The 26,004-nt window shown below is 35.7% G+C and overlaps 3 protein-coding genes across 3 annotated transcripts in view; 2 read left to right on the top strand and 1 right to left on the bottom strand.

The window, feature by feature from the left end:
* Window positions 1–1,016: 1,016 nt before the first annotated feature.
* Window positions 1,017–3,687, top strand: Spn-f (C2H2-type zinc binding domain-containing protein spindle-F). Its single transcript, XM_076773843.1, has 5 exons — window positions 1,017–1,828; window positions 1,908–2,172; window positions 2,244–2,335; window positions 2,416–2,605; window positions 2,680–3,687. Exons 1-5 carry the CDS (start codon window positions 1,598–1,600, stop codon window positions 2,976–2,978), a joined length of 1,077 nt encoding a protein of 358 aa, XP_076629958.1. The 5' UTR covers window positions 1,017–1,597; the 3' UTR covers window positions 2,979–3,687.
* Window positions 3,347–4,405, bottom strand: Mrpl32 (mitochondrial ribosomal protein L32). The gene is made up of 4 exons (XM_076773844.1): window positions 4,307–4,405; window positions 3,899–4,150; window positions 3,676–3,818; window positions 3,347–3,583 (listed from the first exon to the last, which is right to left on the bottom strand). The coding sequence occupies exons 1-4, from the start codon at window positions 4,395–4,397 to the stop codon at window positions 3,464–3,466; spliced, it is 606 nt and encodes a 201-aa protein (XP_076629959.1). The 5' UTR covers window positions 4,398–4,405; the 3' UTR covers window positions 3,347–3,463.
* A 485-nt stretch (window positions 4,406–4,890) lies between these two features.
* Qless (decaprenyl diphosphate synthase subunit 1 qless) overlaps window positions 4,891–26,004 on the top strand; it is a 52,160-nt gene continuing 31,046 nt past the window's right edge. Inside the window, exon 1 of the mRNA XM_076775155.1 lies at window positions 4,891–5,157. Coding sequence (XP_076631270.1) covers window positions 4,975–5,157 — 183 coding nt within the window. The 5' untranslated portion in view covers window positions 4,891–4,974. The remainder of the gene's footprint in view (window positions 5,158–26,004) is intronic.

Genomic DNA, 26,004 nt, shown 5'->3' with positions numbered 1-26,004 from the left:
ATCGCGTTTACTTTTGGTGTAGCGTTACGTATAGTCACTGATCACGTTTGTTTTTAGAGTTGCAACTTATAGAATGCCTCAAGTATAACACTGGTAGTACGTGCATCAGCATCACGAAACAGTCTGATGTATTATAATTTAAAATAAAAAATAGAGGAATTGCAGTGTACTTGTCAGTGAGGTACATCCTTAGGTATCTTAATAATCTTGAAATTTTGAAATAATCTTAATCGATTGATTACTCCAATGAAATTAATCGATTGATACTCAATTCTGGACCGTACAGCTTTCATTCCGTTAATAAATACTAAAATTTATGTAATTTCCTGTTCTATATCACTTTCTGTTATGTTTATTTCTAAATCTGTTAGTAACATTGCGAGGGACATGAAAATGGTAATGGGGCTCTAAAGCCCCAAAAAAGTAGGCCAAAAAAATACATTAGGTGAAAGGTTTACTCGTATACCTGGTCTGTGGTTACTTGTAACAAAAATCAATTCGGTGTCAATATTACCAACGGTTTATAGAACACGATCATAGCGCTTACTATGGTAGGAAATGAAGTTACAAAAATTGTTTCCTCGAAATTGCGTAGGATATCGGGGTATGCGTATGTGCATTTGTAAAAAATAATTGTAATTAACCCGCGCAACCAAAAATAATTTTTTCAGAATGATTTCAAATTTTTTATTTTTGTCGAAAAATTTATGCATCTGTCCTCAGTCGATTTTTCTTAAAAATTCGTTTTTCATTTTTAATTTTGTTTGACGCTTATTGAGTACTTGTTTACCAAATACAATATTCAAATGTCCAACTGAAACAAAAGGTATATTCCTAGCAAACGAACCGTTCACCGATCGTGGTGAGTTATACGTCATTCAATTCGTTTAATTCAGTATATTATTAATATGCATTTCATTATTTGCAGAAATTCGTTATTTTTGTCACCTATAGGACTATACTACCCAATTACATAGGAACTTTTGAATCATCTTATATAACGTAAGAGTGCGCTGATTATCTTCATGATATTATTTAAAAACAACTAACTGTCAGTTCTATTTCAATAAAGTACATACAAATAGTACTCTTCGGCATATTTGTTTGCTTCGTGAATATGAACAAAAGAGTGAAAGTGCATTAGTAAACAATAATTATACATCGTACACTTTAAAAATATTACGATACTGTTTCTCAAGGGGATTCACCAAAAATGCATTGTTATATTCGGAATGATTGTAGTTAACCAGTGCTTTTATCAATCATTCATTTTAATGTGCAAATAAGTTCGATACAAAAATAAAAATCTGTGGACGAGTCGTGGTGAAATATATAATAATGTCAAATTACTAAAATATATAACAACTTAACCTAATTCGAACATCTTGTGATCGTTATTAACCTGATTAGCGTCTATTGTGAAACCTATCTTTTGCACTTAATGTTTTCTTCGTTGAAATATGGATAAACAACATTGAGTTTCATTGTCTATAAGTTGTCTATACTATTTATGCAAAACATTAAAATTGCAATTATAATTTTAATGTCTGTTAAATTGTGAAACTGTTTCTACTTTTTCCAATTACATTGCTCTATTATGAGTGACATGGATCAGTTAGAGAATCCAAGCAATGATAAACTTGGTTCATATTATGCATTGTTAGTTGCATTGAAGACAATGAATGAACGTTGTAGACAGTTAGAAACAAGATTAACTACTGTCGAGGAAGAAAATATGTGTTTACGACTGGAATGTGGTAAAGATGAATCTACAGCAATAATGAAAGTTCATGATAACAATGAAAAAACTATTGTACAAACCTTAAAGGTTTATATATTTATTTTAATGTATGACATTAAAATCTTACATTTTAATGCATTAGACTTTAATAGATTTTGGTTAACAGGAGAAAGTAGAAGAGCTTACAAAACAAAAGTCACAACTTACTCATCAAATTTGTATGGTAGCAGCAGAAAATCGTCAATTATGGAATAGATTAACAAAATTAACGAGAACTAATAAATCATTAGGAAATCAGTTGACAAAAATTTCCGACACCCTTAAACAACATTCTCCAGCACAACCGTTGGACATTGTACCTTATAAGGTACATGATATTTCTCAGTCTGTTAAACAGAAAGATGATAATGAACAATTGACTGCAAATAATGGTCTGTATTTAATTATAAAATGATTAGATGTAACGAACATATCAGACTTTAAATTGTATATGTACTTTTAGGCGAGAGGGAACAAAGTTTAGAGGAAATATCATTAAGGCTTATAAACAGCATTATGTTAGAAAAGTCTGATCTTGAACATCAATATGCAGAGGCAAGTATATAGTACCATAATGAAGATATTAAATTTTGAAGGTGTGGTTATGACTATTTCTTTCGTAATTGTATAATTAGATGGTTGAATTGCAAAACAATACTGAATTGAATTTGCAAAATGTTGGTTTCACTTATCCAGAGGATTCAGATACAGAATTAGAATTATTAAAACAACATGATATTAGATTGACACAAATGAAAAATACTTTGTTAGCACAACAAACAAAATTAAAAAGAGCGCTACAGCATTTTAAAAAAATGAAAGAAGGTAAATAGTAGTATGTACAGTACTGAATAAGTATATCAACTTAAGAACTTTAAATTTTGAGGTTAACTTTACAGGAGCGATGTGTAATATTTGTCGCGTGAATGCAAATAAAAAGATGTGTCAAGCAGGAACACAATTTGATTCTGACGAAAGCTTTAAAGAACATGGCGCGACTCAGACTAGCCTGCAAACTACGAGTTTATGTTTAGACAAATGTTCGAATTCGACAGACATTACACGCGACAATAAAATTTGTCCATTATGTGGATCTTTTTATGGAAAAGCTAATTCGTTCTCAGAATTTCATGAACATGTTTTGAGTCACTTCAATAATGAATCGTCCATAGAAGATTTCGAAATTATTCATTACTAGGTGTTTGAGATATGGGTAAAGATTATGATCTTATATTTTCAATTTTTTTACAAGGTTCATATATCTATTTTGTAAAGAAAAAGAAAATATAAATAGTATGTATATTGTGTGAAAGTGCGATAACCTTGACAAGATTAGAAATGTCTTTGATTATTGAATTTTATAAACTGTTGATCAAGATAAAATTTAATAGCAGTAATTATTTATCATACGTGAAAATGCAATACAAATAAAAAGAATCGATTTATTATATAAATAGTGAGTGTGATTGTTATATGTATTTTTATGTTCATAAATTATGAAGGAGAGTTACTATATTGCTAAGTTACCTGCAAATGTAACAATAAACTTTAAAAATAAAACAAGAATAGACAACATTTTATTTTTATAATATATCGTAATATTTTTTTAGTTTATTTAGTTTCTTTAAATCTATATAATATACACAAAATACCTTACAGATGCAAATTGTTTTTGGCATTTACTTAAGGCATATCTTTAGGTTTTACATTTTTATCATCAGATGATTGTTGTGTTGTAGACTGAAGTAGATTTTGATTGAACCAATCAGGTCTTTTTTTAGGTAATTCTACAATTCTCTGGTTCTGTATAGAAGTGATTATTCATTATAAATAAAACGTAGATACTAGTTTATGTGTGAAATAAACATTATAATTGATATAGGTAAATTAAGTACCTTCCAAAAGTCTTTTGTTGCTTTGTCTTTTTCTCCTTCATACAATACTATAACATCTTGCTCTACTGGACTTAATCCTAACTCTTGTTGTATAGCTGTTTGCATTTCTAATGTTTCCTGTTTCACTATTTCATAGCAATGTCCTATAAAAGTTTAATATATCATAACCAAATCATATAATACAAACCTGCATTAATATTTCCAATGATGCCATATATCTTACCACAAAGTAAACCAGCTTCATAATTATGACCACATTTGTTACACTCTAAAATATTAGTTTTAGGAACAGGTGGTTTCCAATTGTATTTAGGGTAACCGAACCTTCTCATCAGTCGTTTCTCTATAGATCGTCGCTTCTTAGGTACAGCCCATAAAAATGCATCATTTAAAACATCTTTTAAAGATCGTCCAGGTAAAATAACAGGCTGCACTTGATTCGTAACATGGTTACATTCAATTGCACATAAACCTCCTATATAAATGTAAATATTTATTGAAGTAATTTTAGTTCGAGTTAATACATACTCTTAAGAGGTTAAGAAATGTTAAGCATAACAAATTTTTACTTTTTAACGCGTTGTAACACAATCACATGTATGTACAATACAAAAACATTATTTTCGTTTACCTGGTGGAAAACCTCGACCAAAAATAATATCAATTGCTTGCTCAAATGATCGAAAGGCACGCGATAACCTACTCAACAAACCGTTCGCCATGTTTAAAAATCACCATAGATTATTTTACAACAGATCTAAGGTAGAACAAGCATGTGAAATTAAGGATAATTTTCAATACGTACTAATTCGTAGAAAGTTGTATACTATTGTTTATTTAAATTGCGATCGTATGTTACTCTCGTTGAAATAGTTATAAACGTTTTACGAATCAATTTTAACTATGATATTAGAATAACATAATTAATACAAATTTTTGGAAAAATTAAGATTAATGTTTATTCTAAATTATGCGGAAGTATGTATCGGGATTAATAAGAAATGTCGGCTATATAAATAGGTTTGAATAACATAGTGATATGATTATATCACAGATTTTAGATAAGAAGAGGTCGCTAAGAATCGTTTGATATGACATTCCTTCGAACATCTATTAATACTTTCTTCAGAAGTACTCAATGACCGAAATCATTCATGATTTGTATGTAATACAGGTCTGATTAATGCCGTACACAGTAGTTGTATTCACAAGTGGGGAAGGGAAAGGGAAAAGTAGGTGGGGGAGTGATTTTGAAGTATCGGTGGGGATTAGTGGAACTCGAAAGTCTCCACGAGTCGTATGACTTGCCTCACTACAGTTTTCGCTATGGCGTGTATAGGGTCAAGTAGGCTCTGTGCTCGTGCAGAGAAATTGTGCCAGTTCGGACATTTCGCCCAATTACGAAGGAAAGTTTCGACGACATGTGTCAAGTCACGATCCAGAATCGACCAGCAGACCAGTACTTTGGTTCAACATTGTCAGGTACGTTGATTTTACTTTTCGGTGTTGGCACAATACACAAAAAATCTTATTTGTGCTCAATAGAGCTTTAGCGCCAAATTTGTAAATTATTTCTACGCTTGTACAGTGTCAGTATTTTGTGATACACCCATAAATTCTTCCTCTTTCATTCATTTTTAGTGAAATATGAAGTGACTCGCGTGTTGTTATCGACATAACCTAATCTCGCTCCAAGTTAAAGAAGCTTTTTACGCTATTATTTGTGATACCATTTGGTCTGTTATGACTATTCTTACAGACATTTCGAGGAGAATGTATAAAATAATCTCCAATATTAATAAAATGTACGAAATAGATAATTTTACTTGGTTTTATAAACTTAGTAAATTATGTAATATCCCGTAAAATGTGTTGGTAAATAGCGTTACTGCATCGGATAAATTGAATACGATATATCCACAAGTAGATAACTGTTTTCCGTATGTACATTTGCGTGTTGATATTCTAATGACAAATCCACGTGCAAGTAGTGGAAAGTCGTTCGTGTAAAACATTGCCTGTAAAGTTTGTGAAACCACGTTTTTGTCCCGTCGAGCTGTCAGCTGTTTCTAGCAGACGACCTAGTTGTCGTCTGCTACAGTCGTAGTTCAAGTTAACATCATAAAACAGTATTATAATAAAAATGTGTAACAATTTTCCAATAGAATATTTCTTTAAATCAAGCTTTTAATTATTGTTCACTATTTTTGACATAATATTGAATAACCGTGTTGGTAATGTGATTTAAAGTTTGTATTGACTGTACGAGCGACACACAATCGTTATACGCATGCGTCAGACACAAATTTAAATGGATTCTATACACTGGGTGCACTAGGTATAAATATTCGAGTCAATTTCTTTAAATGAATTACTCTGTACACAGATAAAATATTTATTTATCTATTATAGTCATAGAGTATTCTTTTATATAGTGTATTACACAACATTTAACAAAATACGATAGAAATAAATTACTAGTCATTACTTCTATGAATAAAGGTAGTAACAGTTATTAAACTATAGAATCTGACTATTAACTATCTTTGAATGCTTCGTTTTTTCTAATCTGAGAAGAGTTAGGCTGTGTTTCTTCAATAAACTGGTGGCTAGCACAATCGAGGTGAATCAGTTCGCATTGTTAGATTTCATCATTAGCATAATCTTTCGACGGTATCTTTTGCAGTATTACGAGCATAGACAGTTTGTCCGTTTATTTGCTTTTTAATATCAATTTCCATATTCATAGTGTACCATGTTTTAGCACTTTACAAAGGAAAAGCTTTTATGTCATGAACATTGGATTTGTTAGAAATGTGCCTTCGGAAATGTCATAATGTTTCGTCAAAAATTGGTGGATCGATCATTTCTATTGCTAAGATTGACTAAAAATTTAAAAAAATATTGAAAAACGTCGCGTCTAAAGCTATTTACAAATTGAATCTAACGGTTGAACGAAAACTGACATCACGCATGCGATAACTCCCATTGGAAGTAGTAATAGGACCTGTTGGTAGAGCGAATATGGTAATATAACGAAATGCAACGGATCCGTGAAATTCGACCCATATTACGGAGAAGAGAAATTAAAGAATTATTTTAAATAAATAACCGTTCGTTATTGCGAACAAGACGCGCGCTACTCTGTTATGGAATATTAACCTCTCGCCAACAATTTCTAATTCCATCTGAATTTCTAAGCACCTTAATGGCCTCTAACGAAAGTTTTCCATAAATTGTTCGACGAACATCCAAACGGATTGCACGACTTTCACTGCTGGAAAGTGACACAGAGGCCGGATTTTGAAATCTTCTTTCAATAGCTCGCGATTCGCAGACGCGAGTTTGGCACTTCGACGACGGCTAATCGGTCTTACTTATTACGCAAGTCTTAGGTAAACGATGGCTCATTGGCCGGGCGTTACTCGGATAGAGATTCTTTTTCTCTATTTCGCGGCGATGGTGGTCAATAATATCGGTTTGAGCGAAAACCGGTCGCGAGGGCAACGCGACGAATTTCAAGTCTCGCTTCTCTGTAAGTAGGCTAACTGGCCCGTGAGATATCCTTCTTCGAGCACGATTTGCCCATGGAATCCACGCTCTTGACTTTCTCGGCTTGTTCAGCTGTGCTCCGCGTCTATAGATCGTCGCTCTTACTCACCGATTCACCTACGAATCGAGAATTACCACGGTACAGAGATCGACAACCTTTTTAGATCAAACGCGAAAAAGATCATTTTTAGAAAAGTATCTCGGAAATGTTTGAAAACTAAAATCATTATAAGAAGAGATTTTCTTAATTGTATTAATTAAATCGTGGACTAATAGGTTATATAATTTTCCAGCGGACACGCTTAATACTTTAACAAGAGCCGGTGCGTGTTCTAATTGTTACGATTACTGGTATTGCATGTTTTAGCACGATATAATTGCAGAAAATAATTACAAATAGAAATTGAACGAGTTATTTGCAAGTAATTGGTACTTTTTGCATAATAAAGTCATCAATGTAACAACATTAACGCCACTCGAGTAATTTAGATATATAACAGTAATGATATCATCGTTAAATTTTGTTCGTTAAATGATTAAATGCATACCAAATGAATGTAATGGCACTGTAAAACTATTTGCTACTAAGAATTGTTTTATATGCGAATAAGTGGCCATTATTTATGTACACACACGGCCAGATAGCAATTATAGTTGTTTTACTTATTTCAAATATGACGATGGAGGAGGTAGCTTCAAGCCCATGACAGAGAACGTTAACATTGATTTATACAGGTCGTAAAATCAAGTTTGCAATCATTGTTAATGCAAATATAAGGTCATTAACACCGTCGATTTGCAAGTTCTGTTTCAGAGGCGTCACTCTCCATAACTCGCGTATAATAAGGAAGATTTCCTTCATTGACGCACGGCGTCTGGTGCTTTTGGCATGCCAATCTTGCCAACGTTCCACGTGTGTACGCACGCATAGGAATGCGTGAATAGTTTTACAATGCGATTGTTGTTAAATTGCTGCGCACTGCATTCGATGAGGCGACCCGCGAATTAACATAGAAACACCGCGTCGACGTTTTTGAACCGCTCAATCCAGTTTTATTTCAGTGACCGTTGGAATAACGTACAACACCTGATCGAGTTGTTTCTTATGTTGAATTTATACATTCATACTAATCACATCCGTCGTGGTGAACGATAACGCGTTAACTGTTGCAAAAAATTAAATATTTCTAAAACTATCAGTTTTATTAGAATTTTTTCGTCCCTTTCTGTGAGTTGTATTATCCAAATAATGAAGAGATATATTAATATTGCTGAGAAGAAATCGATCACGTTTACTAGTACCGCATCCGGTTATGGGGTTTTGACGTTTCGTTGAACGCCAATTCGTCAAGGCCGTTATAATTGAGGATACTTATTTTTCAAGGATACGTCTCGTGCGTTTTCTCGACCGAAGTACTTTCCCCGACAATAGTTGTATCGCTCTCATGGTTGTTCGTCGTAGATGACCGCGAACATGCACTCGTGACATTTACAAGCCTCCGCTTCTTCGTGATTTTTCGTTCGCAGTTTAACCTTTGAATGCTTTTATGCTAACAATTTTTATGTATAGTACAGCGCCGATTTAACAGTTGCTTTCCCACAACCTTAAGCTGTACACAATATAGTTAGTTATAGTACGATCAAGCACAATGTATTGCAAACGTTTCGATCACTGGTGTTTATTGGGTTACCAAGAAAAGTAAATTTTAAAAGATAAGAATATACTTTATATTAAAATTATTAAGGGAAGAACTACATAGAAACATGTATACAGGGTGTTCGGCCACCCCTGGGAAAAATTTTAATGGGGGATTCTACAGGCCAAAATAATACCAATTTGTTGATGAAGGCTTCGTTAAACAGTTATTAACGTTTAAAGTTCCGACCGTACCGATTTTTTTTTTTGAAAATGCGCAAGATTTCGGGGGTATGTCTATTGACCAAAAATGATTATAATTGACTCCTGCAGCCGAAAATAATTTTTCCAAAACGATTTGAAATTTTTTTTTCAACTTCGTGAGAAGTTTATTTTATTAATTCTTGGCTCTAAAATTTCTTCCTCACCCGTTCTTGGTTATTTTGCAATACTCGTGCCAGCAAACTCGGTTTCGGTTTCAGCAGTATGTTGATTGCCCTGAAATCTTCTCTTTCTCTTTCTATCAAAACGCGATGGAGATAGTCTAGAGCGGTGACGATCGATTTTTCATTGGCTGTAATTTGCACCCGACCTTTCGATTCAGAAATCGATATACGTGAAACTAAACATACTGTTTTTGAGTAGGTATCATATTTACAGTGGTACAAAGTTCAACCCTTTTGTCAAATTTATACATAAAGTAAGCAGATTCAAAAATCTTTACGAAAAATATGTAGGTGTAATATAGAAATCATATTTCCAAATTAAAATATTCTATAACACAGTTATAGGTCAACGGTAGTGATTATTATAATCAAAATTCATCTCTTGTGTGTCTAATGAAAAGCAAAAACCTGAATAAATCTTTCATGAATTAATAAAACACGCGTATTAGTAATATTTCTCGCAAGAAAAATTTTAGTATTTAATGAATGGATAGATTTGCTCACAAATATTAACAAGGAACAAAAAAACCATCCCTTAATAGAATATTCGTAATTCTGATTTTTGAAAAGCAATTGTAATTATTGTTTTTAAAATATCAAAAACACTGTAGATCCGTCGAAAGGGAAATCTTTTATCCGTTGTCCCGAATTTTTATCTAGATACGAAGTTTGCCCATTCCTGGTTCGGGATCATTGTCCTGTTGTAGGACAAATTCACGGTCAACTAGCCTCTCACCGAAGGGAATGGCTTGTGTCTGCAGGATGTAATGATACTCTTCCTTCTTCGATACTCTTTCAATTCGTGCAAGGTCACAAACTTCATACTTGAACCTCCGCTTCATACCCACACTGATACGCTCTTGCCAGGAAGTCGCCGGATAAAAACCCTGCAGTTTCGTCCGAGCAGCTTTCAACTTGAATTCGTCCGTGAATAGCACCTTGAACCACTGTGAAACACTCCATCTTTTTTATTTACGAGATAACTGCTACCGTCTGGCCTTGTTTGGTTCGTGGAATAATGACTTCTTAGATGCTGCACAGCCCTTCAGATTTTGCGATCGCAGAGTCACCGTTGCACAGTTAAGATGGCAGTTAGATCCTCGCGGATTTCAGGTTTTGCGCAGATTCTGTGGAAACAAAGGTGTTTTATACCTGTAACAGCCTCTTAACTGCTATACTACTTCATACCATTATGGAACATAATCGACGATTCGGTTCACGTCTCGGTTTTCATCCAATTTTTCTCCGTTGGACGAATTAGCAATTTTTAATTTACATTCGTTACTAAATATGATATTTTCAAAATTACTGATTTCACAAAGACGCAATTAAAAGAAAATAGATTTTTTTTAAGGTTATAAACCCAATACTTTCTTAATGAATAAGTTTACAGTTAATAGGAACGGTTTTTAAAGAGCATTTTGTTTAATTGCTAACACAACTGTCTCTAGAATTTTAACTCTGGGAGCACACTCGTGTCTCCAATGAATTACATAATTCGTTCTTCCTTTCTTGAAAATGGTTAATTAGTGTTTTATTCTCTGATGCTTGTCGTATTACATATTCAATATGTGTTGGAAACAAACTCGTGCTCGGTTTAATGTCCTTGCGAGCACTAAGCCACTATTGACAGAAAATAGTTTACAATTAAGCGACCGTGCGAGGTATTTGATCGATAAAGTAAAATTGATTCGTTGTGGGAAAACCGGTTTCACAAGTTCCATTTTCCCCGTTCTTTTCGTACGATTGATTTATTGCGGTGTCTAAGAAAATATTGCGCATTTAGTGACTTCATTTCCCGTTGTTTCTAAGTCGTTTATCGAAATGAAATATACTGACAACCAGACGTAACAACGCGATCGAAAGTTTTGTATTTCTTTATTTATTTTTTAATCTTTTTTCCAATTGCTTTAAATATCTTTCCGGGATTCAGGGTCCCTCCCGCTTCCGGTTCGAAAGTTACCACTCGTTCTTTGTTAAAACCACGTAAATTGTATTCCAGAACTACGTAGTGGATTTTTAAAAGAATACATTATAATTTCAAACAGGTATGAAATTAGTTCTACCATAGAACTACTTTCGAACCGGAAGTAGAACGGTCCTGGAGTTCCAAAAAGGTACAATTTTCAAACCTTTCTAACTTGTCTACTTTTTACCACGTGCTCAAGGCTATCGTCACAAAATTATCTTTATTATTTCAACTACGTAAATAGATAAATTGACACATCACAAAAATATATCTTGCATTTCTTTTCAGAAAGCTATAATTTTATAATTAAAAGAATAATTTATCAAGTTTATAATCCAGACCTTGAATCGTCTTTTTCTCGCATGGCATTTTTTGATCCCAAGGATTGAGCAACCAAATGACTATGACTGTACTTTGCATCCAAGGATGGTATCGTGGAAGAATTCTTCCAGAACAATGGTACAAGATCATAGATCACGATGCTTGAAACTCTGCTTACTTGTAGTAATCGCCTTAATTAATTAAAGTTTTGAAATACGCAGTATTTTCTGGGACAGAGCCTGATACGTGAAAGGGCTCGCTATCGCGTCGGGTGACGATATTACGCAGCGCAGATTTTCCACGAGCCAAGTATGTACCTTGAAAAATTCGTAACTGGGTGGGTTGCTCAATGGAGATTAATCGACGTCCACGCGAACGGCCAATTAGTAGGACAGTCGCCAATTACCTTATGAATGGAAATATTGAAATCGCTCGTGACGTCGAATAACAACTTATGTATACCTCGATCTCTGGTTGTCTCGAGCACCGACGATCGTTTCTCTGTTTCCAGTAGACAAAAAGTTGACGGGAGAAAGAATCGATCAGAGATCACCTAGAGGCTACTGACATACCTCAACCTACATTCTGCACTTTTATATTCCTCCTCGTTGGATCGAACATCTAACCGATCAGACGAGGCTGCTTGCTTGGCCTATGGCGGACGAAATGATCGACGTGCATCGCACACGGCGAACGTTTCGCAAGCACGACGAATTATTGCGAGACCCGTCGAACCAGAATGCTGGTTTAGCTTCGAGAAGATCGTTTCTTGCGCCAGAAGAATTTCGAATTTTCTTGGCCAATCACCACCCCCAACTGCCAATCTATATATCGTTGCTCGAAAGTCTTAGGTCGTCTTGACTCTCAGACGCTCGTGGTGGGCCTATTTTGAATCACATTTTCGAAAGTTTAGTTGAACGCTTGGAATTTTATCACGCTGACAATCTTTGTGTCATTGCTTGAAAGTCTTAGGACGCCTGTGTTTTATTTTTGGTTTCACGAACACCTGTGCTAAAATGTAAATTACCCACTGTGACGTCAAAATTAGTGCCAACTCTGTTCTTTAGATTTTTAATTTCACTGGATTTTGTTGATCATATTCTTTATTGTAATATTTGATAATTAACCTAAGACTTTTGAGTGGTAACGTCTATGTCGGTGTGGAGTCGAGGCGAAAGGAAATAGCTCGAGAAACATGATTCTCGGTACACTGGGAGAAAAGTGTATTCACTTCCATTACACGTTACATAAATTATTATTGTAACGTGACTTGTTTTCAAAACAAGAAATAAAAAGAAACCCTCTTGAAACGATTTCTTTCTCTTTACTAACACACGAGCAATCTAAAAAAAGCAATCGTTACTTCTCTAGATAGTTGGTGTATTGAAATTAATTTGCAATTTAATTAAGTCGGCCCAGAAGTTTTTTTTTTTAATTGTAGAATTTATAGCATTTGTATTCAAGTTAGATTTTCTAGAAATTGCAACTATTGCGTTACATAACAATAACATTTCCCTTTCAAATAAGTAGAAACAGTTCTTCTCATTCTATATTAAAGTTATTTTTATATTCTTTTTATCTATTATGAATTTAAAAAAAAAAAGTGAATGAAAAAAAAGACCGAATTCTGCTAAACTAAAATAAAAAAATGTACTTGAAATAATTTTATCTAATATCGTGGGTAACACTGGATCGTTGTCTTTCGAATCGAATTAAGTATCTGAACGTTCTCTGATTGCACTTCTTTCGGTCCGCAATCGACGACCCGGTATTTATACACCGCTTGTCGCGATTGTCATCTGTTTATAGTCACGACCATGCTCTGCTCGAATCGTCGAGAAGTCATTGTCTCACGTTCTCTCGAGATGTTTCGGTTTAATATAATAAAAAATTTGAAGACGTTCGACGCATGCTAAAAAAATGGTTCCCAAGGTATCCAAGTGTTTGTGATTTCCAGATTGTCGATCACCGATTCGGTCAATGCGAAGCCACTTTTTCGTTTCACGCAGATCACCAAATTATTATTACTGTTACCACATCGTTGCTTACGTAACCCGTTTGCTCTCGCCGAGCATGAAATTCGCAGGACATTAACAATGTACACAACGGTGAATAGATGAAAAGTTATCGGTTTACCAGGTTCGATACTTCTGCACCGTTTAACACACCTTTCGCTCCTCGTTTTTGCTCAGAGACGCGATATAGGCGTCGTCGAGATCAACGTCCACCGTGTCTGCGAGCATGAGAGACGTCTACGACGACTGCTTAGATAACAGGCGAATGGTCGATATCAGGTTGCTCATCAAATTACACAATATACCTGTGCTCCTTTCTAAAAGAATCGCGGCAAGCAATCTTTTTTGTTTCTTTTTTTTTGCAAAATGTTGTTTGAATAAAAACCCCTTATTGAGATCACCTGTCGGTGCACTTAATCCCGGAGGTTCTAACATGCAACGATTAGATATCGGTTAGATAAGCGTAGACTTAGAATGTTAGAACAGTGACGGTGCAAGCAGAAATAACGCATACTTTTTTTACACAATTCACTTTTTTACAAGCAATTCATTTTAGAATGAAGATTTTATCTTAGATTTTAGTAATAGCTTTCTTAATGTTAGAGAAACAATATTTTTTGTGAATAATTATGCTAGAAAATACAAAAATAAAATAATTGATAAATAATGGCATAATATACAATTGCAAATTTTGACAAACTATTGCATTTCACCATTTAAATAGTAATTAATTTAGAATATTCATACACGCTAGCATAAAAAGACATACGAATGTCCACATATCACATATTCAGAGTGACATACATATTATAGTTTTGCCTCGTGCTAAAGACATTGCTGTGCAGGCGTTGAGATCACTTGCAAGTCTCCTGTATATTTTAATTTTCATACTTCATTAATCATACATTCTATACTAGTGTTCAAGTTAAATACAAGTTATTAATAAATACCGATATACTGTGTCATCGTGTTTATCAAAATGTTCTCGTTAATAATATATCTAATTGTTAAATCGGTGCATATTAAATGTCTTTTCAATGTTACATTTAATGTCATAAATTAGAAAATGTTGAACAACGACGATGGATTCCATTTGCAAAGTTAAGAAACTCTTTTGTTTCCAGTATAACATAATAATTGTCAAGTAAATATTATTTAATTCATTATATTAGATCGAGAAGCTAAATACCTATCTCCGTCTTGACTCATCGAAATTTATAGTATAAAGTTCACGGTGGAAAATCGTTTGAAGGACTTCGAACATCATTAAAGATTATATACCCAATAATCGATCTAATGACGAGTAATTACTCGGATAATTTGAATCACAAAATAGAAAACAGTTATTAATATTTCCGATTATCTCATCGAATCTCGTACCACAAGCTTTGTAGTGAAAAATTTCTTCAAGCTTTTTAACAAGTTGCTCGACGATTGTACGATCAAGAATTCACGTAACAACGGATAATTACTTGAGCATTATGATGCGAGACGTAATGTATACATGCAAAGTAACGTAATTTGAGAACCAGTAAAGGTTACCCTAATGAAATTCTGATTAACCGAATAATAATGGAAGAAAATTGCTCAACGAGGTCATCGAAGACGCGTTGGGTAGTGAGAACTATTTCCTGTAAATCATCATTATCGTGGAGTAATTTCCAAGAACGTAAGCTTTGAGGTCGACCGTTGGATATAGGCATAATTGAAGAGAACGGCCGCGATGTGCATAGGAACGTGACACCGCTTCTCTAACCATCTGCGTGAAACCGGTATTAATGTTACACTAATCGACTTAAAGGATCTGATCAAGTCGCAATTACGATGCGATAAATGTTTCTTCTGATAACGTTATCGAGATTCTATAAAAAGAATTTTTCAGAATTATTGAACGAGTTTGAATATTTAATGGTTAACAGCAAATTTTATTCGGTATCTTCTAATCATTCCACAGCCAATAACTATAATACAAAGTACAGTTATATTTGCTTCACGATTTTCGAGATAAATATTCGAATCAAAGTAGAATATTGCCTATGTGGAATCTTATTAATCAAGAGCAACTTCTACTTCGTAAAAGTGTATTTGTTTATTTTTACGTTTGGACAAAATATTGATCAGTGAATTACCATCAAAAGTTTGCAAAGTATGGTATAAAATTGTAATTTCGTCCAGCTGTTGTCGAAACGACCTTATCGGAAGAGGCAAATTCTATATGGCTGTCGATATCGATTAAAAACATTACCTAATACACGGAAGTTTGAACCAGTATCGACTGTCGGAATGCGGACTGCGAAAGCCTCGACTATCTTATTTCTACGCAAACCGATTAGAACGTTCCCTCGCATAAATATTACGCTAATGGCGCGTTCTCAAACTATCTCCAAACCGATGAAAGGTCTTTTCGTTAATTTATTATCGGTGTGCCGCGTCATAAGCACTGTTCTAACCGTCCAAAAAGTCCACCGATCTACCGTTATGATGATCAGTGTCGAAAGGAGATCGGTACGTGATAGATTCTCCATTCAGGGAGTGTTTGTGAATCATCAACGGCTCGGTGTGCGTCAATTGAAACGTTGCTTGCATGAATGAACACCGAGTCTTTGAATTCGTTGTCGGTGTCGCGCGTCGCGAATGACGAATCTGACAGATCTCACGCGTAACAACGGCATATCAATCAGACACACGCGGCATCGCGATGATTGCTAAATACTGTTATGGTATGCGTCTATCTTTCGCGGATCGATCGATCGTGCGATTTTTTACATAACGCGCGACATTGTTGCGTCCCCCCTGTCCATTGTTATTCTCCATACGAATCGTTCGTGGTATTTTTTTTACTTAAGAAATCGACCAAGCATCCCGAGATGGCGACAGACTTCTTGTAAAGTCTCTTCATGTAGGTGACCGCGGAGTCCTAGGAATTTTTGAATAATTCTTCTTCTTGCCTATTAATCATCGCTACCAAAGAGTATGATTTCTTTTTCCACGTTCTGAATTTTCTATACGAAAATTGCCTCGTCTCTGCACTTAATATTCTAATCTTTCGAACATCATAATATCAGTTATGCTGTCAGTCTTAAAGAGTAGTTCTAACATCGAAAGATTAAATATCGAATTTCGTCTGTTTGAATATTTAATGCAGCTTCTTACGAATGCAGTTTCTCACCTTGGTCACTTCTGATATATTGGATGTCATATTTAAACACATTCCTTTTTTTCCCCGTTCTTACCATGCTTCCTATATCCCACGATAGCGAAGCGTATAATTTCGTTCCCAAGAAATCGTCAAATTCTTTCGTCCCTGTGTCCTCGGCGAAAAAAATTCATCGGTCGTGAATAATTTCGCCGACGACGAACGCAACCGGTTGCTCGGTTTTTTTTTCGCGATGGGCGTCGGTCATTCATTCCTTACGCAATCGAATCGTACGCTAGAATTGGGCGCTTGATCTTGGATCCTAATATTCCGCAGATATAACGGTACGGTAATGGCGCGATCGTGTCGAGATTACGAAAGGATCATCGATGTTCAGCGATAGATCGAATTCTTTAAACCCGTACGATCAGAATGCTCGATTCGATGGTATTATTCAGTGGGCGTACCCGCGACATTTCAGCATCTCATTTACTGTGCAAAAATAGTCATCGAACGTTTTGTCAACGATCTTCGATCCTTATTTTAGATCCTCCGTGATTCGTTTCTTTAGATTCGAAAAGCTGCGGTCGTGCACCTGGTGGCACACGTGTTCGGAAACCAGGATCCCAAACGTCGTTTTGTTCGTCGCGCTTAAATCTATTTGCAAAAAAAAAAAAAATCTTATCTATTTCTGCTCGCATATTAAAAATTCAGTTTCTTTTTCACAGCATGGCATATTTCAGACTTCGGTTATATATGCGAAATTTTTTATATAAATTTTGCCGCGATTTTTTTACGTCGGTATCAAGATTTAGGACGTCTGGATGTGGTTTTTTGAATAAAAATCGTTTCGTAGAATCTCAGGTAGAGTTCAAACCGATGAAGGCTGAAAAGGTATCCAACCTTATCGAAGAGTCTAGCCCGGCTTTGGTGTACTCGCGCGTCTTCTAATCTAATCTCCACTTCCGGTCACATTCACGTTCACAGTTTAGCAATCATCAACATCCTAATGCTTGAGTACTTGAAAAACTACTTTATATAAAATGAAATAAACAAAAAAGAAAAGATTGGATAAAAAAATAAAATTCTGTATGTATTTACCTAGCGTATCCAACTTTATTATACATTACATATTGCAATCTGTTAATCGCAACGGAGAAGAACGACAAAAATAATCGTAATAAGCAGATACATATGCATGTTGTTCGTTGAGAACCGAAATGGCTGTGTCCTCGAGAGGATTTAGACATTCGAATATTTTGTGCATCCATTAAATATCTGAATATTCATACTTGTTTAATGCGATATCGAATATGTGATATAGGTATATAGTACCATACATCAATTAATCTTAGCGCAAAAATATAAATATTTTATCACTCAAATAACTTAGAATGCTTACAAAATATTATAATATTACATTATTCTTTAGAGACGGATTAGCGTTTCAAAAATTTAAACTGATGTACAAAGATGGTAGCCACTTGAGATCCTGCGAGTTTTCGAGGACGTCTCGAACGATCGACCATTCTCTTTTGTCCAGCGATCGGTCGAATTTTCTTCTAAAAAAAAGAGTCGATTCGCCTTGATATCGTTTAGTCTCGGCCCGGCGTGTTCTTCCGCATTTTTTTGGAATGCAAATGGTCGGAGTGATCTGTGCGCCAACTTATCCCGAAGGCGTTGAAGGAGACGTCGCATCGCGCATACGAGATCGATCGTAAAATCTCATTCGTAGTCGTACAGTGACTCCTTATCCAAGGTCCAAGGAGTTCTCTGTCACATCCTGTCTCGTCAATTCGTGCAGTATGTCCAGAAATACATTCCTTCAGGGGTGGGGAGGGGGAAAAAAGTAGACTCCGCGAGTCGTTAGCTCGAAGGATCTCAAGGTTTCCTTTCGGTTTCGCTCGCGCAGCCATTAGCTCGCTTAATTCCCGAGATGGTGCACGTGCTCATTGCATTTTCTGATGTGGTTTAGTGCTGTGTTTTCCCGGCCACAACGGCCGCAGCTGCGTCGATCTTTACGCGGGCCATTTTGATATTCCGACGATATCCTTTCTGGCGACATCGTCGAGCGATAGTCTGCAGCTGCACGAGTATTATCATGTCTTTATTATAGGAAATAATTCGAGACGTTCCTGTTAAGAAATTACGAAGAAGGATCTTATGAATTTCTTTTCGTTGAACTCTTAATTTTGTTGAGGGAATATTTTTAATTTAGTTACAAAGTAACGGGGGCATTAATGAAATATAATCGAAGATGAAACAAATTCTGTGTCACCATGCAATTATTTAACATCATCATGTAATTAGGTTAATCGTCGCCTATTCCCCAAGTAGGCCTGCGATTCGAGCGTCTTTGAATTTTGAAAGAACCTGTCCGTTATTTTCGAATTCGTCGTACGGTGCAATAACTGCACCAAAGATGTATCGTTTCATTATTCTTCCCGACTATACAACAGAACGAAGCAGTTTCTCCAGCGCGGGAACGACGCGCAGGTGCCCCCGATACCCAAATCTGAATCGCAGTAAAAGTTGAACGTGATTACGTACCGCGTACTCGCATTTAGCCGTCTAACAACGTGTACTCGTCTCGTTTGCACACCTCGTGCCTCCAGACTGCTGAAAAGTGGGCATCGTTTTCTCGAAAACTGTCAAATCGCCTTGAAAAGCGATAAGTGAAAATTATCAAGATGTCCCGACCGATGACTCTACGTGTCGCTTTCTCCCAATATTTGGCGTCGGTTATACGTTCGATCGGTGTTGCAAGAATCGGCGGCCAACTATCGAGGCACGTTGGATCTAGAGATGTTAATCGTTAGGATCAATTTAAAGATTACACGATGGGACTTCTTCGACTACGAATTTTTTGCTTGATCATGGTTTAAATCTGGCTATTAACTGTGCGTTAACGACTTTGTTTAAACGGTTATATGTTTTATAGGGAAAGTTGAGGATAACATTTTATTTTCTCCGCTACAATGTTTTTAGTTACAAATAATTATTATAAGCGATGGATGCATCTATTTACATTCGCTAAAAATGTTCGCTAATGAATAATTCTTAAATTCGAACCACGGTCGAATAAATTATATTCGAATTTCCATAAAGACTTTCTTTCTAGCTTTATATTTGTTCGTGTAAAAAAAAATGTTATTCCACATTCCGGATTTATTTAGAAAACGCTCGGATGTTTTTGATACTTGGGATGGCGAAGATGACGGACGAACGAAAAACGGTAAAATCGAATTCCGTGTAATCGAGGTCTCGTCGCGTTTGTATATGTCGGTTACGTCCGAGAATGAATAAAATCTGCGCGATTGGAATATCGAATTTGAATTTCTGCCTGAAAACCATGGGCAAAAAGGTGCGTACGGTTATTTCCTGGCTGTCTCTTCCTTCGACTTGTTCGTGAAAGGGGATTTTTGATATGCCAAGGTCGTTGAAGTTTATTCATGGCGGTACACGTATGTAGAAATTTCGGCACGTATGCCACTTTGCTAGAACGGGTCGGGGCATTCGCAAATATGCGCAAAGTACCGCGGAAGTAGTAGTATCTGTTGAGGATCAGACATCTGTCAGTTTACCAGTACTACTGGAATATGTCGTTCGCGTCGCAGAGGCTCGTTAAACAGCTCGAGTTTTATCTTTATAGACAGTTTTTTTATAGTTTTAACGAGAACAAATTATCATTATTTAATTTAACGTTATTCACTCTGAGAATTGAATTCACAGCTCTTCTCAAAATATTATTTTTCTTTCCTGGGCAATCTTACTTTCGAAATACAATCGTATTCAGTTACGAAAATAATTGCGTGTCCAAGGTAATGTAATCATGAAAGGAACACGTTCAACTTTCAACTATCGGTTATGTAGAACATTTTGTTCGTTATTCGTATTGCCACGGCTACTGAACAAGCGTTCTTCTTTCGAAACAACAATTACAATTTTATTCGCGATCGAATCGAGATAAACTTTAAGTCGAAATAGATTACGTCGATCATTATTTTTCTTGCAAGTACTCGAAGTGCTTTTATTGCTTGCAATTGCTTTTGCTGCGAGCAGATTTTTATTTCTAAAAGAATATTGTGAATTAGAAAGTCTGTTTTTAATTTAAAATGAAATTTGCACAGCCTCATGGAAAAATATAGTAATAGAGCAGTTGTCGAAACAATTTCCTGTCAGTACGATTACATTAATATATCATGAGTTGCTCTATACTCTTTTTAAAAATAAAATCTCATTTTACAACTCATAAACTAAACGTTTATGAATACATGAAGCATGCTTCGTCAGTTTAATGTTCTCGGTGTATCTTCAAGGAAGTATTTACTATGCTCGTAAAGACACAATGTTGAGTCACAACGAAACTTCTTCACTTCCCTGTACTATCGTCGAATTTATTACACTTTCAAAAGATCAGAATCATTAATGAATCGTTGAATTTGATAATGAAAAAAATATCCAGGTAATAATCGACAAATAAACTAAACAATACAAAGTAATACAAACGTCGTTTTAATATACAGTAGAGGTCCGATTATCCGGATATAGAATCCCAGAAAAATGGGCCGAAGAATTACATTGGATGTAAGGTCTACTCGTATACTTCGTCTGTGATTATATTCCCCGTTTTTATCACTTCATACGTAGGTATAGTCCAATTATTCGGCATTGCCCTAGTCCCGAGTATGGTGGATAATCGGAATCTTTCTGTACACAGAATGTGATACGTACGCGTATTTCAGAATTTTGACAAATCCATTTGTCTCGTCGAAACAACGATCGTTTCTTTGGCAAATACTTGCGAACCACAGTGTACGAAGACACATCGAAAGAGTTTCTTGAAGACACTCTTTGGATTCCTCTCGGGCCATTTATCTTTCTCCCCTCTTGGAACCGTAAGAAACTTTCTTTCAACCTGTTCGCGGGCTCCCTACCAACGTGGTTCGTTCCTCATTGCCGTATCGGTGGACATCAAATATCGAAACCCTAATAATATAAGTGGTCAAAGACCTTCTCTGCCCTAGTCAGATGAAAAATTTGGGTCAAGGATGTCCACTGCCCGTCCCTTTCGGTGAATGAGACACCCGTGTCCCCCTTTGTCACGCGCTGGTATTTCACTTTCCTTTCCGAAAGATTATCGACTTCGAAATCTATGCCAAAAATACGATCGATCTTCCTATACGGTTCACCGTCTATCGCCGAACCGCGAACGCGATTCAAAATCGGTAAAACGAATTACTTATGCTTGGCAAGCACGTTTCGTCCAAATGACTTCCTGGATCCCAAATAAGGTTGTTGGTTCTTGCTCGAAAACGTAAATTCATTGCCGATCGCGCGTTAAGCTTGGAAGGAACAGAAATCCCTGAAGGATATTTCAACGTCCGTTCGTGGCCTTGAAATTCAAGTAAACACAGTTTGTTCGTAAAAGTCTGGAGGTGCACAAACCTTGCGAACACTTTTCTCGCGTGCACTGATCACGAACACTACGAGTATCGATAGTTGCACCATCCACGTTTGACGGAGACTCCGTACGCAAAACGAGAAAGCGACTTGTTTTCGAACGATCCTGCGCGCGTCGAGGGAAATAAGAAATTTAATGGCACCATCTAGTAGTCATCCGCGTACGCTTTGTTCGCATCCATTCATCGTCGACGTCCGTGCTACTTATTGGTTGGTCTGTTCGAAGAAGGAAAAGTGGACGACGATTGTTGGCCACGATAAAACGCTTGTGGAAAGTTGTCGAGGAATGCGCGTTGACCTTGATTATTCGAGCAGTTTGTGGTGTTATCCGTTGCACAGCTGGTCAATGGTCTTTCGAGCGTCATCGATCCTCTATTAGGGCAACTGTCACAGTAATCGGACGGTTAAGGAAAAATAGAATTCTCTACCTTCCGGGAAATTGATTGCAACGATCGTTTTTATCGTTGATTTCTTTCTGCTTCCATTCCTCCAACGTCTCGCGATGATTATTTAATAGGATTCCGTGCTTGACTGTCATTTCTTTTATGAAAACGATAAGCAGTACTGTGTGGTGTAAAGTAAGCTTGTAAAAAAAGGTTTGACGAAGGACAGTAGAGCATTGTTATAAAACATTAATTTAATACAACGATAACGCGTAACAGTACGGACTGATGGGGTTTTTAATTATTCGTCCTTGAACCGAGGGAATGCATTGAGTGTTGAAGGACCTCGGTAGTAGAGAGCGATGGGATAGGTCGAGATTTAGAAAGCTTCGGAGGATACGGAGGCTAAGAGGACTTAGGATTCTTAAAACACGGATGACACAGTATTTATAGACACGACTGACGCAGTGTTCGCCATTTTTAAGTCGCTCATAGATTAGGTGGATACGTTGCAGGAGGGAAACGTGAACATAAGTCTAATTATGGGAAATAGAGAATTAAAAACGTATAAATTCCCTTATAGTTTAAGTACTAAGTTACACAGTATAAACTATACAAAATAAAATATTATTACACACAATTTTTGCGAGTAATATCAAGTCGTTTCGTCAGACAGCAACTTTGCTGCAAGGTAGACAAACCTAAACATAGTTCAACTCGTTCAAACCGCAAGGTGTCCCTATTCTATCTTCCAACAATCGTTGAAGCGAGTTTGAGCAACATAGTTGACATTTTTCACCTGAGAGTAAACGTGAAGAAAATTCGTACTAGATCGATTCTGTTCTTGGAGTTTATGGTAGCCTTTGCTCCGATGTCGAGGAAATGTTTTTAAGAACCGGAATTTTAAGGACTTGGACATGCTGAAAGTGACACTGAACAAGTTTCTGAAAGTGAACCAGTTGACTTTTGTGAAAGGGGCATCGACCAATTAATTTAGAGGTTGGAAACGGATATACAAAGAGATGACCACTTTCTAGATGGTTAATGTTTCGTTTGTACGTAAAAATAAAATTTATTTAAATAGAAAGTCGCGAAGATTTATAAAATTTTCTAATAAATAGTGAAAACGTGAAACAATATAATTTATACGAAACCAATGAATTTTTTAAATTTTGTTTTGTCTGTATAATAATTCAAATAACATTGTCATTACATGTTACTTACAATAATAGTTCTATTATTCTGTTATTTGAATAGAATTTGTCCATTATTGGCGGGTGTTTGTACACGAATATTTGGGGGATCCGTTGACAAATGTTTGAGGATATAAATCAATAGTCGAGACTGGAAGATAAATACATCCAAATTGTTAGCCAAACGCCAACATATTTAAGAGTTTGACACAGCAAACAGACGAACGAATTATGTAAATGATACATTGTGTAAGGAAAAGTGTTGCACCCTGTGAGTAATGTGCCATAACGTAATAAAGGTAACGAATATTTTAGCTTCTTTTGAAACAAGATATAATTAACTATTCCAAAAACAAAAATTTACTTGCATTCACGCTTCTCTTATCACGATTTATCGTAAGTTTAATCTCTTATCGTAATTTATCGTAATTTTAACAATAGTATCTGCCTTTCGAATTTGACATCATCAGACGCACTCTTAACTACGAGTACTACAAAAAATTTAATCGTAAAAAATAATTCTGTATGTCTTAATTCATCAAACACAAAATTAATAACAGAAATATCTGGAATTCGGCCAGTCTGAATTTTCGGACTTTCCAAACTCACAGCAGTGTTAATAAAATTTAAATTTAAAGGGAAATAAAAATAAAAATACAATTTAAGAGGGAAATGGTTCCATAGAAATTATATATTTAACTTTTTTAATTTAAGTGGTCCAGATTTCTTTACTGGTCAAAATGTGACATTCGAATTTTTGAACTTCCATTGTATATATATGATGCTAACTACGTTGCACACAACGCATTAATATACAATTAATATTCGTTATTAACAATTACTCGTAAATGAAGGCTTAATTAGGCTGTTGTAGGATCCATTGGAATATAATTTGCTTTGTTTCCATTGCTGGAAACGAACGAACTTTGGTAAATATGCGAAAACACTCGGTTGCTCTTCGTGAGAGCGACCTTGATTCCCTCGGTCTGATTTATTTCGCTTAGCTGCTAGAGTACAGCTGGGTACGTTCTCCGACGGTCATCAGCATCCATGAACGTGGCGAGTGATTCCAAAATGTGGGTCGTCCGAAGCCCTCGGAGAAAGTGTATTTTCCCCACTACAGGTCACCTGGTATTCGATATCGCTGTTCGAGAACACACCGCCACGTTGATTGGTGCAATTGTACCCGTTATCCACATGGAAGTTCAGCCAAACATCGATGATCATGCGTATCACGTTTCTGCTAGTCGATCGCGCATGATGCTTACAATTAGAAGCATACGGTACTGTTCACGATTAATCGAACGTTGGCGAATTTACACGAGTCGATCGAATAATTTTTATTTTCGAAAAACGAATATATCTTCTGCTTCCTAATGGAAAATTAAATAAGGGCAACGCACGGGCGTCCCGTTTCTTGTTTTTCCGCCATTTTGTTCTATTGTACAGCGTGAAACGTTTTCTCTGTTTTTCCTTCGATCGTGCGATCGATCTCGTGAAAGTTTCAGTAATTCGTAATGCAATCGTGACAAAATCAGAATTTGAGCGTAGAATATAATTTTCTGTACAAAGAACATCAAAAGAGTATGAAAAATGTTCGAAAGAAAGCAAAGTATCGGTTTTTCTATTTTGCACTGTCTTGTGCATGTTTTCCCAATTTTTAGTATGTTACTTTCTCTTCAGTAATAATAAGAATGTAATCAGATTTAATCTATAATGTATTTATTCATAAGTCTTTTATTCATTCTTGGCATATGAGAACTGCAACTAGGTTTGGATTCCAAGGTCATTTCAAGGCCATTTACACTTGATTGAAACAACGTAACGAGTTGGGTTTAACCACAATTATGAATAGTATGAATTTTGTACTTTAGAATTATATTAAATTTCAAATATATTGCATCGTGTAATTTCCTAATTTCCCAATATAATTATTAATCAAAATTTAACTCTATCAGCCTATGAAAAATATATACCATACACCGGGGGAAAAATGTATGTGACCTTGAAATATGACCTTGACATTTCCACCCAGTTGCCTTTCTCCTAACCGATTCGAGTCCCTTCCTTGAAGAGCTCTGTCCCCGAGAAAACAGATCTTATCAATTCACACTAATTTTTTTTTACAGACATATTTATAGATTTGTTTCACACTGTCCGATTATATAAATATACAAGTTGAAGATTATTTTTTAAACCATTAATTTTTGGATAT

This window comes from Colletes latitarsis, chromosome 10, assembly GCF_051014445.1.
Source record: "Colletes latitarsis isolate SP2378_abdomen chromosome 10, iyColLati1, whole genome shotgun sequence".
Taxonomy (NCBI): domain Eukaryota; kingdom Metazoa; phylum Arthropoda; class Insecta; order Hymenoptera; family Colletidae; genus Colletes; species Colletes latitarsis.
This window is presented reverse-complemented; position numbering and strand designations above follow the sequence as displayed.